The 16,467-nt window shown below is 44.4% G+C and overlaps 1 protein-coding gene across 10 annotated transcripts in view; it reads left to right on the top strand.

Annotated features, from left to right (window-relative positions):
* Positions 1–16,467, top strand: part of SPMAP2L (sperm microtubule associated protein 2 like) — a 112,842-nt gene that overhangs the window by 44,452 nt on the left and 51,923 nt on the right. For 7 of the 10 annotated variants that reach the window (XM_048846919.2, XM_048846921.2, XM_048846916.2 and 4 more), the window contains one exon: positions 951–1,306. The exons of the other annotated variants lie outside the window; for them this stretch is intronic. In XM_048846919.2, coding sequence (XP_048702876.2) covers positions 951–1,065 — 115 coding nt within the window. In that variant the 3' untranslated portion in view covers positions 1,066–1,306. Of the gene's footprint in view, positions 1–950; positions 1,307–16,467 lie in introns of those variants that run through there. 10 annotated transcript variants of the gene reach the window in all.

Here is a 16,467-nt window from a genome sequence, read left to right as displayed (position 1 = left end):
ATTAGCTAAGAAAAAGAAATGAGAGTTATTGAGAGGTTAAAGCAAGTAAAACATATTAACAGGTGAGTCAAAGTTTGTAAGTCCAAATGTTAGCAGAGATGGAGTAATCTGCCAGTCTCCAAAAGACTTTCAGGGTTACCCAGGAGAACTCTGGGGATCTCTGTCTGTTCACTCAGTATTTCCACCCTGTTGGAATCCAGACAGTCCAGAGATGCAGGATCATTCCATGAACCCATATTTATAGCTTTCCCTCACAGGAGGCAATCTGATAAGTGTCTTTATTCCTCCATGATCCCTGGCTTTGAAATTAGCATTTTCTGTTACAGCCATTAAGTCTTTCATTAGCATTTCCAAGATTCCATTTTAGTCACAGGGATATACATAATTTAAAAGGTAAGGTAATAGCAAACAACAATCCTTCATTAGTTTTCATGAAGTTTTAATACCTGATTACAATCTTACACGAACACACCTTTGATTACAGGGTATACATAATGTAGAAGTAACGTAATAGCAAACTATGGGATATAGACAGATGAAAACAATATAATCAACATCTTTGATATTCACATACAAGTGAATTGCCTTGAGAATCTGGCATGCACAGGCACCTGGCCTGTCAGCATCACAGCCTTAATTATCTGTGGCAATATATCAGCATGTACTACGGAATGCTCTGTGATATATTTTGCAAAAATAATGAAATTTTAGTACTATGGGACCTCTCAATGATGCCTGCTATTCAATCTTGGCTGAGAGACATGGAGAGGTCGTCAGTGATTTGTGCAGAGTGTAAGGGGTGCAGTTTGAAGTTCTCCTGAAAACATAAGCTCTTACTGTTAGTAGCTATAGATTCAGAACTTAAGCTCCAGTTGTTAAAACTGAGGGAGTCTTCAGAAATCACGTTGACACTCCTAACCCATTCTTCTTCTGTGTTTTCACGGTTTCAGGCCCACTGCAAACCTTGCTCAGTTTGATCCAGATGCCTTTTTTGTAAAGGAGTCTGCTAAGAAGGCAGTTTGCTCCAGCAGGCTTCAAAAACTAGCACACCCTATTGAGCGCTGAACCCCTTGGCTCTTAGGTTCATTAAATCCTTCGAAGATTCATGGCTGTCTTGTCTGCTGTTCCCCTCCCCAGTGCATGTGATTACATGTTGTAGGTAGACTGTATGCTTGGGAGAGTTTGAATAAAGAAGAGATGGATGATCTGGGGAAAAGCCCGCCAGTGATTCAACTGCTGCTGCTTTTAAATACGTTGCGTCTCTACCCAAGTTCTCAAATAAAAATTTGTCCAAAAATTAAAAAAACTCAGAGTATTTCTTTGCACAGTTAGGGCTGAATCATACTCCCCATGCCCTGAGTTCCTTTGCTTCTCAGAGGCGCCCTATGAGAGGATTTCTTCCATGAGTTAGCCCATCCAACTCCACATTCTTTATACTCACCTTATGCTTAATCTGGCCTCTTCCCCACACATATTGCCCATATATAACATGTTTTAGTTTCATCTTCATGGGAAGGCCCAGAACCACCGTGATCTGCAAAGACATGCTTTTCACTTTGCTGGGAGGTACCTACAACCCAATGCAGAAATCCTTTCTCATGTTTTTCGTAAGCGATTTCCATTCACTGTTAGAGCGGGGATGAATTTTTTTTGGCAAATAGTTTATTCACCAAAAATGTAGTTTCAGGTTGACTGAAACTATTTGCAAATTTGGGTCGAATTCAGTGAATAGTTTTGGCTGGAAAAAAAGGAAAAAATATTCTGAAAATGCTGAAGTGAAACATTTTGATTTTTTGTTTCAAAATGATGATTTGCTTAAAAATTTAGCTACATTTAGCTAATTTCCCCTCAAAGTATAAAAAACTCCCAAAATGAAATGAAACATTCTATTTTGAGTTGAACTAAATGTTTTGTTTGACTCGAAACAAAAAAAAATATTTTTTTTTCTTTTAGGGTGAGAAATTGTCATTTTGGGTTGACCCGAAACAAAACATTTTTCTGTTTTTTTTTTTCAGTTTGGCCACTGAACTGAAAAATCGGTTATTCAACCAGCTCTATACTTACACTTGGATTACTTTGTAAATGAAGACTATTAGTCATATATTGCTACTGTAACAGGTGAAAGGGATGCATATATGCTCAATTGTAATCTGTTCTTTGCTTCATGGACTCAAAATCCCATATGGAATGCTGATAGGTGTGGAGGAGCACACGTGTAGGGAACATAATAACGGCTATACTGGGTCAGACCAAAGGTCCATAGATTCATAGATACTAAGGTCAGAAGGGACCATTATGATCATGTAGTCTGACCTTCTGCACAACGCAGGCAACAGAATCTCACCCAGCCACTCCTGCGAAAAACCTCTCACCTATGTCTGAGCTATTGAAGTCCTCAGATCGTCGTTTAATGACTTCAAGGAGCAGAGAATCCTCCAGCAAGTGACCCATGCCCCATGCTATAGAGGAATGCGAAAAACCGCCAGGGCCTCTTCCAATCTGCCCTGGAGGAAAATTCCTTCCCAACCCCAAATATGGCGATCAGCTAAACCCTGAGCATATGGGCAAGATTCACCAGCCAGATATCCGGGAAAGAATTTTCTGTAGTAACTCAGATCCCACCCCATCTAACATCCCATCACAGGCCATTGGGCCTATTTACCATGAATATTTAAAGATCAACTAATTACCAAAATCATGTTATCACCTAGCCCAGTATCCTGCCTTCTGACAGTGGCCAATGCCAGGTGCCCCACAGGGAATGAACAGAACAGGTAATCATCAAGTGATCCATCCCCTGTCACCCATTCCCAGCTTCTGGCAAACAGAGGCTAGGGACACCATCCCTGCCCATCCTGGCTAATAGCCATTGATAATAGCACCCCTTAGTGATGCAGTTATTAAAGGGGGTACTAGTAAAGAGGATAGGAAAGAAGCTAATAAAGTACAGGTAGAAGCTAGTGAGGAACAGTCAAATGTAAAAGAGTCCCATTTAAATATAAGATGTGAAGGAAAGCAACTGAATATTGACAAAATTTACAAGTGCTTATATACAAATGTTAGAAGTCTAAATATTAGAGTGAATTAGCGTCCTGGCAATAAATGAGGATGTTGATATAACAGAAACTTGGTGGAATGATGATAATCAGTAGGACATGGTAACACCAGAGTACAAAATATATCAGAATGACAGAGGAGTTTGTGCTCGTGCGGGAGGGGCACACTTAGTAACAGAAAGCATCGAGTCAAATAGTCAAAGTAAAAATGTTAAATAAATCAAACTGTCCCATAGAAGCTCTATGGATAGAAAGAACAGAATTATCAGACTCATAGATGGACATGATATATTGAGGAAGAGTCTTTGACAAGGTCACACACAAAAGGCTCTTAAAAAAAGTAAGCAGTCATGGGATAAGAGAGAAGGTCCTCTCTTGGATCAGTAACTGATTAAAAGATAGGAAACAAAAGGTAGGAATAAATTATCAGTTTTCACAATGGAGAGAGAAAGAAATAATGGGGTTCTCCAAGGATCTATCTTGGGACCTATACTATTCAACATATTCATAAATGATCCAAAAAAGGGGATGAAAAGTGAAGTGGCAAAGTCTGCAAATGATAGAGAATTACTCATGATAGTTAAGTCCAAAACAGACTGTGAAGAGTTACAAAGGAGTCTCACAAAACTGAGGGACTGGGTGACAGAATGGTAGATGAAATTCAATGTTGATAAGTTCAAAGTAATGCACATTGGAAAACATAATCCTAACTGTACATACAAAACGATGGAGTCTAAATTAGCTGTTACCACTCAAGAAAGAGATCTTGGAGTCACTGGATAGTTCTCTGCAAACCATTGCTCAATTTGTAGCGGCAGTCAAAAAAGCTAACAGACTGTTAGGAACCATTAGGAAAGGGATAAATAATAAAATAGAAAATATCATAAAACCACAAAATAAATCCATGGTACACCCACACCTCGAATACTATGTGCAGTGCTGGTTCTGTTTCTGCAGGAAGGGATAGCTCAGTGGCTTGAGCATTGGCCTGCTAAACCTAGGGTTGTGAGTTCAATCCTTGAGGGGGCCATTTAGGGATGTGGGGCAAAAATTGGGGATGGGTCCTGCTTTGAGCAGGGGGTTGGACTAAATGACCTCCTGAGGTCCCTTCCAATCCTGATAGATTCCCCCATCTCAAAAATCTGAAAAGGTGTAGAGAAATGCAACAAAAATTATTAGAAGTATGGAACAGCTTCCACATGTGTAGAGATTAAAAAGACTGGGACTGTTCATCTCAGAAAAGAAACAGCCAAGGGGGGATATGATAGGGGGTCTATGAAATCAGGAATGGCTTGGAGAAAGTGAATAAGGACTTATTGTTTATTACTTCACCTAACACAAGAACTAGGGGACACCCATTTTTGCACACAGCACACAGTCAATCTGTGGAACTCATTGCCAGGGGATCCTGTGAAGGCCAAAATTATAACTGGGTTAAAAAAAGAATTAGATAAGTTCATGGAAGATAGGCCCATCAATGGCTATTAGCCAAGATGGTCAGGGATAAAACCCAATGCTCCAGATATCCCTAAACCTCCAACTAACAGAAGCTGGACTAGACAACAGGGAATGGGTCACTTCCAATTTCCATGTTCTGTTCATTCTCTTGGAAGCACCTGGCAGTGTCAGAAGACAGGATACTAGGCTAGATGGATCATTGGTCCTATCCAGTCTGGCTATTGTTATGTTCTTAAGCACCCTCAGCAAATTTGCGGATGACACTATGCTGGGGGAAGAGGTAGATACGCTGGAGGGTAGGAACAGGGTCCAGAGTGACGTAGACAAATTGGAGGACTGGGCCAAAAGCAATCTAATGAGGTTCAACAAGGGCAAGTGCAGAGTCTTGCACTTAGGATGGAAGAATCCCATGCACCGCTACAGACTGGGGACTGACTGGCTAACCGGCAGTTCTGCAGAAAAGGACCTGGGGATTACAGTGGACAAGAAGCTGGATATGAGTCAACAATGTGCCCTCGTTGCCAAGAAGGCCAATGGCATATTGGGCTGCATTAGTAGTAGCATTGCCAGCAGATCGAGGGAAGTGATTATTCCCCTCTATTAAGCACTCATGTGGCCTCATCTGTAGTATTGTGTCCAGTTTTGGGGCCCCCACTACAGAAAGGATGTGTACAAATTGGTGAGAGTCCAGCGGAGGGCAACAAAAATGATTAGGGGCCTGGGTCACATGACTTATGAGGAGCGGCTGAGGGAACTGGGGTTATTTAGTCTGCAGAAGAAAAAAGTGAGGGGATATTTGATAGCAGCCTTCAACTACCTGAAAGGAGGTTCCAAAGTGGATGGATCTAGACTGTTCTCAGTGGTAGCAGATGACCGAACAACGAATAATGGTCTCAAGTTTCAATGGGGGAGGTTTAGGATGCTAGGAAAAACTTTTTCACTAGGAGGGTGGTGAAGCACTGGAATGGGTTACCTAGGGAGGTGGTGGAATCTCCGTCCTTAGAGGTTTTTAAGGTCAGGCTTGACAAATCCCTGGCTGGGATGATTTAGTTGGTGTTGATCCTGCTTTGAGCAGGGGGTTGGACTACATGACTTGCTGAGGTCTCTTCCAACCCTGATTGTCTATGATTCTATAGCTCCTTGTGCAAGCAATCCAAGCTACATGAGGCCTGAGCCATCAACTCTCAGAGCCAAGACTTTGCTCAGACCTGTCAGTGTGGTGCTGTCTGCTGATGCTGTATGTTTTCATATTGCATTCATATGCACCTGTCAACAAAAGTTATTTAGCAGACTATGAAGAGCAACTAATGTTTGTATTTATATGAAGGAGGGTGCCTTCAGCCCTGGGAACCCATGACCCTAATATCTTGCCAGGCCTGGCCTAGGGAAAGACTCAGTGTTCTGAAAGGTGTTTTCTATCCCTCACCACTATGATCTAGTCCATTTTGCCAGGTCTCATTCCAGGGAGCAGAGAAGTGTGTATGTTTCACATTTCTCTGCTGGCCTCAGGCTAGTTACCAGGAAGCTTTGGGGAATATGGCCTGCAAGTCCAAGGTGAATGGGAAGATTTTTGGGTACTAACTAGAGACCAAGCAAAGAAGCCATAAGAACTACTGGCTGGTGGTGACATATGCAAGTCATTTGTCCCTGATACACCCACTGGAGATGCCAGAATGGTTATAGATGGGAGCATATAGCTTAGAATTCTGACTCTTTAATTACAACTCAGTTGGGTGCTCTTGCAATACAGCTATGAAACATGTGCATAAGTATCCTAAACACTGCCTCTAGGACTTAGCCTGTTCAGGGCAAGTCTGCTAGGCGTGGCCCAAACACACAGCTGTTCTGTGATGGGAATCAGAGCTGCAGTAGTGGATTGTAGATACCAGCATTTACCCACTTTGCATTTTTGGAGGCAGAAGTTGGCCAGCCCTTTTGCCAACAGTGAATTCTGATGGGACACCCTGTGGTTTCTACAGATAGTTGCTAGGTTAGGGGAATTTCCGGTGTGAATGCTGGGCCCACAAAGAAACCTCATACAGAACACACACTTCATAAATTACCTCTACAGCCATGCTTGGGGAACTCATGCTTTGATAAATGTGTTTGTGAATGCATGTGAGATTTCATGTCAGAGGTTTATATGGCACTTCTGGCATTGTAAGCTGGGCCATTGTTTGTGAGACTCACAAGAAACTTGACTCTTACTCATACCAGAAAAGCTTGATTCAAGCTGTGTATTCTGCAAAGGTTTGAAAAACGTGGAGATATCTGTATTTTTTAATGAATATTATGTGTATCTCTAGTTGCGTATCATAGTGTGGCCAGCTCTATGGAACACCAAGGGGTAGTTCCAGCTGGAGCTCTCCACACATACCCAGAATGAGGCAATGACTCTAATTTAGTTGCTGCTGCTTAACAACAACACAATAAATCTACTGCTGGAGGTCTGCCCCCAACTTTCCTGAGGAAAAGCATAAACCTGACGGTGATGGATTGTGCACCCCACACCAGCCTTGATAGGGTTAAGAAGGCGCTGAGAGGCCAATTAGGTCACCTGGCATCACCTGAGAGAAGGAGGTTAATTGAGAATAAAGCCCAGCTGGGGAAGGACTGGGACAGCACTATGAAACTAGGAAGCTGAGAGTAGAAAGGGGCTTCAGGAGAAGGAATCTTCAGTCACTCCCTGGGATTGGATTGATTGGACTGGATTGAATCGAATCGAATCGAATCTTCAGTCACTCCCTGGGTGGAGGTCTCATCAGGGACAAGGAAGAGGTACAGGGGGAGAGTAAGCTCTCAGACCCTGTCTTGGAATAAGGAGTCTGGAAAGAGGCTAGGAGGGGTAAAGTAGCCAGAGGGAGTAGAGTAAACTCCAGTGGTAAACCCAGACCCAGGAAGAGATGTGTTAGGCTACAGATATTGAAGCCTGTCTGAAAAGGCCTATACTTTAAGAATTTAGGTGTATTCATAGAATCATAGAATATCAGGGTTGGAAGGGACCTTACGAGGTCATCTAGTCCAACCCCCTGCTCAAAAGCAGGACCAATCCCCAATTAAATCATCCCAGCCAGGGCTTTGTCAAGCCTGACCTTGAAAACCTCTAAGGAGGGAGATTCCACCACCTCCCCAGGTAACGCATTCCAGTGTTTCACCACCCTCCTAGTGAAAAAGTTTTTCCTAATATCCAACCTAAACCTCCCCCACTGCAACTTGAGACCATTACTCCTTGTCCTGTCCTCTTCTACCACTGAGAACAGTCTAGATCCATCCTCTTTGGAACCCCCCTTCAGGTAGTTGAAAGGAGCTATCAAATCCACCCTCATTCTTCCCTTCTGCAGACTATACAATCCCAGTTCCCTCAGCCTCTCCTCATAAGTCATGTGCTCCAGCCCCCTAATCATTTTTGTTGCCCTCCGCTGGACTCTTTCCAATTTTTCCACATCCTTCTTGTAGTGTGGGGCCAAAACTGGACACAGTACTCCAGATGAGGCCTCACCAATGTCGAATAGAGGGGAATGATCACGTCCCTCGATCTGCTTGCTATGCCCCTACTTATACATCCCAAAATGCCATTGGCCTTCTTGGCAACAAGGGCACACTGTTGACTCAAATCCAGCTTCTTGTCCACTGTCACCCCTAGGTCCTTTTCTGCAGAACTGCTGCCTAGCCATTCGGTCCCTAGTCTGTAGTGGTGCATGGGATTCTTCTGTCCTAAGTGCAGGACTCTGCACTTGTCCTTGTTGAACCTCATCAGATTTCTTTTGGCCCAATCCTCCAATTTGTCTAGGGCCCTCTGTATCCTATTCCTACCCTCCAGCGTATCTACCACGCCTCCTAGTTTAGTATCATCCACAAACTTGCTGAGGGTGCAATCCACGCCATCCTCCAGATCATTTATGAAGATATTGAACAAAACTGGCCCCAGGACCGACCCTTGGGGCACTCCGCTTCATACTGGCTGCCAACTAGACATGGAGCCATTGATCGCTACCTGTTGAGCCCAATGATATAGCCAGCTCTCTATCCACCTTATAGTCCATTCATCCATCCCATACTTCTTTAACTTGCTGGTAAGAATACTGTGGGAGACCATGTCAAAAGCTTTGCTAAAGTCAAGGAATAACACATCCACTGCTTTCCCCTCATCCACAGAGCCAGTTATCTCATCACAGAAGGCAATTAGGTTAGTCAGGCATGACTTGCCCTTGGTGAATCCATGCTGACTGTTCCTGATCACTTTCCTTTCCTCTAAGTGCTTCAGAATTGATTCCTTGAGGACCTGCTCCATGATTTTTCCAGGGACTGAGGTGAGGCTGACTGGCCTGTAGTTCCCAGGATCCTCCTTCTTCCCTTTTTTAAAGATTGGCACTACATTAGCCTTTTTCCAGTCTTCTGGGACCTCCCCCGATCACCATGAGTTTTCAAAGATAATGGCCAATGGTTCTGCAATCACATCCACCAACTCCTTTAGCACCCTCGGATACTGCGCATCTGGCCCCATGGACTTGTGCTTGTCCAGCTTTTCTAATGAGTCCGGAACCACTTTTCTCCACAGGGGGCTGGTCACCTCCTCCCAATGCTGTGCTGCCCAGTGCAGTAGTCTGGGAGCTGACCTTGTTCATGAAGACAGAGGCAAAAAAAGGATTGAGTACATTAGCTTTTTCCACATCCTCTGTCACTAGGGTTGCCTCCCTCATTCAGTAAGGGGCCCACACTTTCCTTGGCTTTCTTCTTGCTGCTAACATACCTGAAGAAGCCCTTCTTTTAACATCTCTTGCTAGCTGCAACTCCAAGTGTGATTTGTCCTTCCTGATTTCATTCCTGCATACCTGAGCAATATTTTTATACTCCTCCCTGGTCATTTGTCCAATTTTCCACTTCTTGTCAGCTTCTTTTTTGTGTTTAAGATCAGCAACGATTTCACTGTTAAGCCAAGCTGGTCGCCTGCCATATTTACTATTCTTTCTACACATCGGGATGGTTTGTTCTTATCACTTAGCTAGTTATAGAGGTATAAAAGAGAGAATCAAAATCACTGTCTGTCGGTGTAAGGGCCTCCTCTCACTGTGACAGTCTGAGGCCCTCTTCTCAGGCTAAGGCCTTTGGATAAGCAGTGGGAGCAGCCATAAGCTGGGAAGCGAACGGTCACATCCCAAACTAGTCATATTGAAATAAGGCAATCTGGGGCTGTTAGAAAGATGATCCAATCTATCTCCTCCAGAGAAAGGGAAGAGCTTAGAGGATGTAAAAGCAAATTTAGTTTGATAGTTTTCTGTTTGGTAAGAACTCACTTATCAATAGACACAGCTGGGAAACCCTTATGTCTTTATAGATGTCGTTGTAAAATCCTCACTTCTGTATTGTTTTGTCATTATAGTTCCCACTTTGTTATTGTTTATTTGCATGGTCTCTGTCTGGTTCTGTGATAGTTTCTGTCTGCTGTATAATTAATTTTGCTGGGTGTAAACTAATTAAGGTGGTGGGATATAATTGGTTACCTAATCATGTTACAATATGTTCGGATTGGTTAGTAAAATTTCAGTAAAATGATTGGTTAAGGTATAGCTGAGAATATTACTATATAAATTAGGGGCAAACAGGAAGTAAGTTGGGATTCAAAAATAAGGAAAAGAATTTGGATTTAAGCTTGCTGGAAGTTCACCCCAATAAACATCGAATTGTTTGCACCTTTGGACTTCGGGTATTGTTGCTCTCTGTTCATGCGAGAAGGACCAGGGAAGTGGGAGAGTGAAGGAATAAACTCTCTAACATCTTGGTGCCATGACTTGGATGCATCGCATCAGGTAGGTGAGTGGCAGCCTGTAAGTCCCCCACCCCAATAGTCCGCGCAGCTACTTGGAGGGGTATAGTGCACTCTTGAAATGGTAGTTGCGGGTTCTGGCAAGCCGGGGTAATGGATTTTTTTGATAAATGGATAAGGAAGAACCAGGCCCCATACCAGGTGCAGGGGTGAACGTGGGATGAGATTAAAAAGGAAATGGAGGTTGTGTTAGGGAATCCAGTGGTATGGGGAGTGGCTGAGAAGCCCACCCTCCTTGGTATATGGGTAGTGGAAGAAGGTCCCTGCCCATGGGGACTAGATGCTGTCCAGGGAATGGAGGCACTTCAGTCTGCTTGTGAGAGGTTTGAAGTACGGGCAGCATTACATGAGGTGGGACTTGGCCCTTGGGGAGTGGGGTGGAGGGAGGAAAGTAGGTTTCAAAGTGAAAAATGGCAGGGTTTGCAGGAGCAGATACTAACCCCCACTCTTGTCCCAGAGCCAGGATGAAAACCTGGGAGTAAGGGTTCCCAAGTGTTTCAACCCAGGGAGCCTAATCTTGGCTCAGAGTTAACTGTATCCTTTTCTTCTTTTCCTTCTTCCTTTTTTCAGTTTACTTAATTTGCTGCTGGTAGCCTGTACTTTAAACTGACCTGACAGGCTTAATTAGTTTCTTTCCACCTCTTCTTCCACCTTTCCACACTTTTGTTTTTCTGAAGTTTTAATGGAGGGTACTTTGGATACGTATGTAAAAGGTTTTGGGTTTTCTGGACAAAGCATGATGGAGGTCTACTGTATTCCACTGGAATTTTTTGGAGTATAAGATCCATGGGCATCCATGGAGACAAATGTTTTACTGCATTTTGTAATAGTCTTAAGGTAAAGACAGCACAGGTTAAGGCAGCTGTGTGGCAATAATTGTACTTGGTGGCTAAGTTGTTACATACAAATTGCACTATCTTAAAGAACTAAATGTAGGAGTAAGTGATTTAAAGAAGTAAGTGAAAAGTTACAAATAGCTTTTGCAAAAATTAATAATACAAAGTTTGGAGGAAAGTAAACATTTGGTAGTTGTGGAAATGGTATAAGGTAACAGTTGTGAAGATGTTAAAGAGTAACAATTGTGGTATTACAAGAAGGAAGTTTTTGTTTAATGATAAAACCCAGTTAAATAAATGTAACTGTATGTGCGACTCTGTGCAATCACATAGGTTGAAAGCTTGGTAATTAAATTATCCAAGGGGGTCAGGTAGAGTGGCTACTACCAGCACTATGCTTCTGTCCCCAGAAGTCTTTACAGCTATTCTGAGGGAAAATGGGCCCTTTTCCATCAGAAATGGTCTATAAGGGGCTGCTGCAAGCAGCAGGCAGAGAGATAATCTGATCAAATGATTTAACTATTAGGTAATGTAATCAAAATCACTAAAGGAATGTAAGGGGTTTCTATTGGAATTTAACTTGGCTACCCATGGCTGTCTCTAGTTGTACAAGATGGGAGTGTAATTGGGGTACAGTTGTGTAAAAAAGAGTAATCGCAGTGCAAGGGATGTTAGGCAAAAGAGAACTTTGTGTGTGCGCACAGGAAAAAGAAAAGGAAAAGGGTAGCAATGATGCCTTGGAACACTAAGCCTTGGGGTGGCTCTGGGGGATTGGAATGTTGCTTTGGTGGGGGTGCATGAAAACTCTGTGGGCACGGGGGAGGCAGTTACACCTTGTGTAGAATTAATATGGCTAATATAATGTTATGGAGGTTAAACTATGGAAGGAATGTGCACTTTCCCAGGATGTGTGCAGTGTATATTTGAGAAGGGGTAAAAGAAATGCAAACAAAACATGGCACTTAATATAATCCTATTAGGGCTCCAAAAGGAGCCACAATAGGTTGTGCTTTCTTTTTCAGATCTGTGTGTGTTTTGGAGCAGGAGATGAAAGTGGAAAGTAATCAGAACTCTGGTTGAAGTGGAATGTGTCCCTTTTAAGACAGTCTCTGGGCTGCTAATCCAAAAGCAAGCCAAAAAGCCTCTGTGTGGATGCAAATTACTTAGCTGATGGGGCAAGGGAAGTGGCAGCACAAAGAAACAAAGGAGCTGCAAATAATAAATACATCTGATCAGCAAACAAGCTACTAGAAGACTCAAATTATGGCCCTCCAGGAAAGGGAGGTGGAAAAAACAAGTCAAGCCTGAAAATAAGGGGGACAGGTTAACCTTAAGAGGGTGTGTGTGTGTGTGTGTGTGTGCGCAGTGCTAAAATCTGAAGCTGTCTCTCCGCTATTATCTGAGAATAAACTTAAAGCTTGGTACAGCAGAAAAACTATAGCAAACCTGGTCTGTTGTACAAGAGGGGAAACTGAGGTACACCACCTCATGAATTTCATAAATGACCAGTGAGTGGGGTAATTCACTAGCCTAACTATAGAACAAAATAAGGAGAGCCTGGAGGTAATTCTTCTGTTTTCCTGCAATTAGCAAGGAGATTTGTAAAAGGAAGTGGTATTATTATTAAGCAATAATCTGTCTCCGCCAGGGGAGTGGAAATTGTTTCTTTTTGTCAGACACTCTACAAGCAAGCTGGCGCCAGTAGAAGAATAACCCATAATGCCAATGATCTATGTTTTGTGTTGTTTATCTGTGGTGTTTGTCTTGTTGCTAGCATTGTTGTTTCAATGAACACAAAACCTCATGATGTGGGTGGGGGATGGCTTCAAAAGGCTGACCTGGGGGGAAGATGTGTATGGGAATGCAAAATGCTCAACGAGGAGGCCAGCACCTGTGTAATAGCTACCGTGGTACCTGGAAATGGAACAGCAACTACTGTGGTCCCCACAAGCCCTATGGGAATAATGAGAAGGGGAGGAGCTCACTTGGAATCAATGCAGGGGTGTGTAAAATGGTGTAAATCCAGAGAAGATGTTTGGATGTGCCCCTCCCTGATGGCCATGGAGGAGCACAGCCAATGGCCTCTGGCAAGGGGTGGACAATTGGGTGTACTGTGTATGAAGTGTTTTGCTGGGAATGTACATATTACTAGGGGGCACAATTACACCAGCCCATAACCAAACCACATACATCTACACATTGCTATCTGGACTTTGGCGCACAAATGGATATGTAAATCCTATTGCTGTAACTAATCGAGCCAGGGCATATGGCCTGATTCCATACCAAGTGGTTAAGTTGGTTTGGACAATAACCCATTTCTCTGTGGACATTCAATGGACTTATAATATGGACAAAAGCAAGCAAAACCTGCAGGGGCAGTTTGTTGCAACTGCCAGCAACTGGACACATTAGGATCTTAACCCTATCACAGGAGGAGAAGCCGTGTTTTTGGTGGTGGCCGGGATGTTGGACCATACTGCAGTGGTCAGGACTCTCAGTGTTGCTGTGGATTATCATAGCAGCTGGTGTATTGTTAACTGTATTTGTGTTACGTTGCATATGAAAACGAACAAGGTGGGCACAACCCCCTAGAGAACAGCCAGTAATTATAACCGATAAGTAATGTAGTAAGCCCTCCCCACCCCTCAGTGTGCTAGACAACCCGGACCCAACCTTTTCGGGCCTGCTATACTGGGAAGTCTGGAACACTAATTGGAATAGGTGTGGTATGCCCGTACGAGAGAAGCTGCAGGGCATGGTACTACACAAGGGGCAGTGGGACAGATGGAGCATCAACACCTTCCACCTTGATGCCTGGCCCTATCAGGAAGTGTGTTGCCCTATGTCCTATGCTTTTCCAGGGATACCTGGGCAGGAGGATCCCAAAAGAAAAGAAAGGGGTGGCGTGTTAGAATATAGATATTCAGGCCTGTCTGTAAAGGCCTAGACTTTAAGAATTTAGGTGTGTTCTTATCACTTAGCTGGGGCCGAACACCATCTGGAGATGGCATTTGGACAGGGGTCCTGTTGAACTTTGTAACCAGGGAAGGGGTGGGCTAAATGGTGACCTTGGCAGAGGGCCAAGCTACCAGAAGAAAAGCTATCGCAGAGCGAGGCAGCAGGAGCAAAGTTCCATCACTTGAATGCAAGGAGCCGTGCTAATGGTGAATGATGACCTTGTTACGTGGGGTGCCCAGGTTCAGGGTCCCCAAACAAACAGGGATTTTGAAATGGATAAAAGAGTGCCTGTGAACTTGGGGGCGAGATACTGACTGGGGTCAGACTGACAGTAAAGGCTGCAGGGGGGCCCTCACCCAACCCAGTGCTGGGGTGTGTGTCTGAGACAAGGGAGCCTATGGAAAAATATAAGGAGAGGTTAAGGTTTAGGCAGGATAACATGTGGAAAATCATTTTGTTGTTTTGATCCTTTTCCTGTCTGTTTTCCTATGGAAATATAAATCATTCTTTGTTTTGAACAAGCCCTTCTCTGTCACTGTGTTCTCACACTGATCATAGGCTCCCGAAACATGCTCTTTTGCAGGGGTCAAACCCAGCAGGACCTGTTGAGGTAACATGGTTGGTGACCAGGGGTGGGAAATGGAGGTTCAAATTCCTACTCCAAAGCAGGCTGAGGGAAGAGATGAACCTTGGTCCCTGTGATGGAGTGCTGACGGCTAGCACTTGAGCGAGCATGCTAGTCACTATTAGTACTAATTAGATTCCCCTGGAGAAAGTCTAATTAGACTGAGGTGTACCTGATTAACAGGCCAGGTTGGGGCTGGTGAGTCAATGAGACAATTAGCGTGTTAACAGGGAAGCTATATAAAAGGGGACAGGAAGGAGTGGTTGGGAGAGAAACAGAAAACTAGGAGAGCCTGATAAAGGGGTCCTCTGAGGAGACACCTCCCTCCCCCCTTTTTTTGGCAAAGGGGTGCGAAAGTTGAGATGCAGTGTGTAAAACTGTAGAGATACTGCTGTGTATTGTGGAGGGGTTAAATACTGTAAATGAACTGTGCGGGGAGGTTCACAAGCAAGGTCTGTGTTGTGGAAGAGGTGGGGGTGCAGCACGCTGCCCCATCACAGTCTCTCCCATGCTGGGTTGAATTCTCTAACCAGTGGGCTATTGGGCATAAGAGGTGAGATGGGCCTGGCACCGTTACCACCACCTTGGTTTTTTGCAAGAATGGACCGATCTGGATTGGGCGCCTGGCTCCAGCAGAGGGTTCGCAGCCGTGAATCCCAAGCGGAGGATGGTGCCTCCCTCTAGCCCAGAGTTACCCGCCTACTTCCCTAAGAGGGTGGGGCTCAGGCCACTTCCCCTCTCCTCACTCTATTCTATTAGCTAGCTTGGGCAGCTCCCCCGCTCAGCAGGCCGGCTTTCGTGGATCCCGTTCTTGGGCACTGTGGCGCTCCCTGCGTCCTGGGCAGGGAGGCTAAGTCAAGGCTGAAAGTTCCACGGAGCAGTAGGCCAGCTGACGCTGGGTGCTGCAATGCTAAGTCACCTTCTGGCTCCGGTGCTGAGTGTGCCATACGGTGCCCTTCAAATCTAGGGCAAAATATTGCCTTCATGCTCACAGTTTGGAAGCTGAACACAGGATGTTCAGTGTTTCTCCTTTGCCTCAGTTCTTAAACGCTCCCCCCCCCCCCCCCCGCCGCCAAAACCAAAATCAACAAAAACCCAACCTGCTGCTTTTATCTCTCCTCTAGTGACTCAGACACCACTGCATCATTTAGACCTCCTCCAGCAAGGGCAAGTGTGATATAGCTTTAAATACAAGGGCCTAGGATGCTAGGATTCTAGCTGTTTGTGCTGTAACTCTGCTCCTGCATGAATGTCTAGCCTTTTGCTACTCTCCATGGTGATGGGAAGCATCCCAGCACTGGGACAAGCAATTCCACATCCCTTTGAAGGGATGGTATTCAGAGCACTGGGGGGGAATAAATATTTAGCACTCATGACAGCAGCCAGATTGGGTCCTCTTTGAGATAGGAAAGGAATGAATGTCAGCCAATTCGGGAACAGCAGAGATCCCACTACCGCCTGTCAGGGAGAAAAGCTTACATTGCACTCAGGCCTGTTGGTCTGACACTGCAAGCGATAGTTCTTCCCTCTCACTTTTGTTGCCATATTCCCACACCTACCCCACGCAGTTGCTGTGAGCCAGCACAGCTAATGTTTAGAAATCTCTATGAAAACTGTGAGCAACATGATCTCGCCTCATCCAGCACTGTTCCCCCTAGCTGCCTCAATTTCCCTGCTCTCAGGCTTTCAAATCACATCCCAGGTGCT

This window comes from Caretta caretta, chromosome 4 (assembly GCF_965140235.1).
Source record: "Caretta caretta isolate rCarCar2 chromosome 4, rCarCar1.hap1, whole genome shotgun sequence".
NCBI classification, from domain to species: domain Eukaryota; kingdom Metazoa; phylum Chordata; order Testudines; family Cheloniidae; genus Caretta; species Caretta caretta.
The sequence above is the reverse complement of the archived record's forward strand: the minus strand, read 5'-3'. Positions and strand labels throughout refer to the sequence as shown.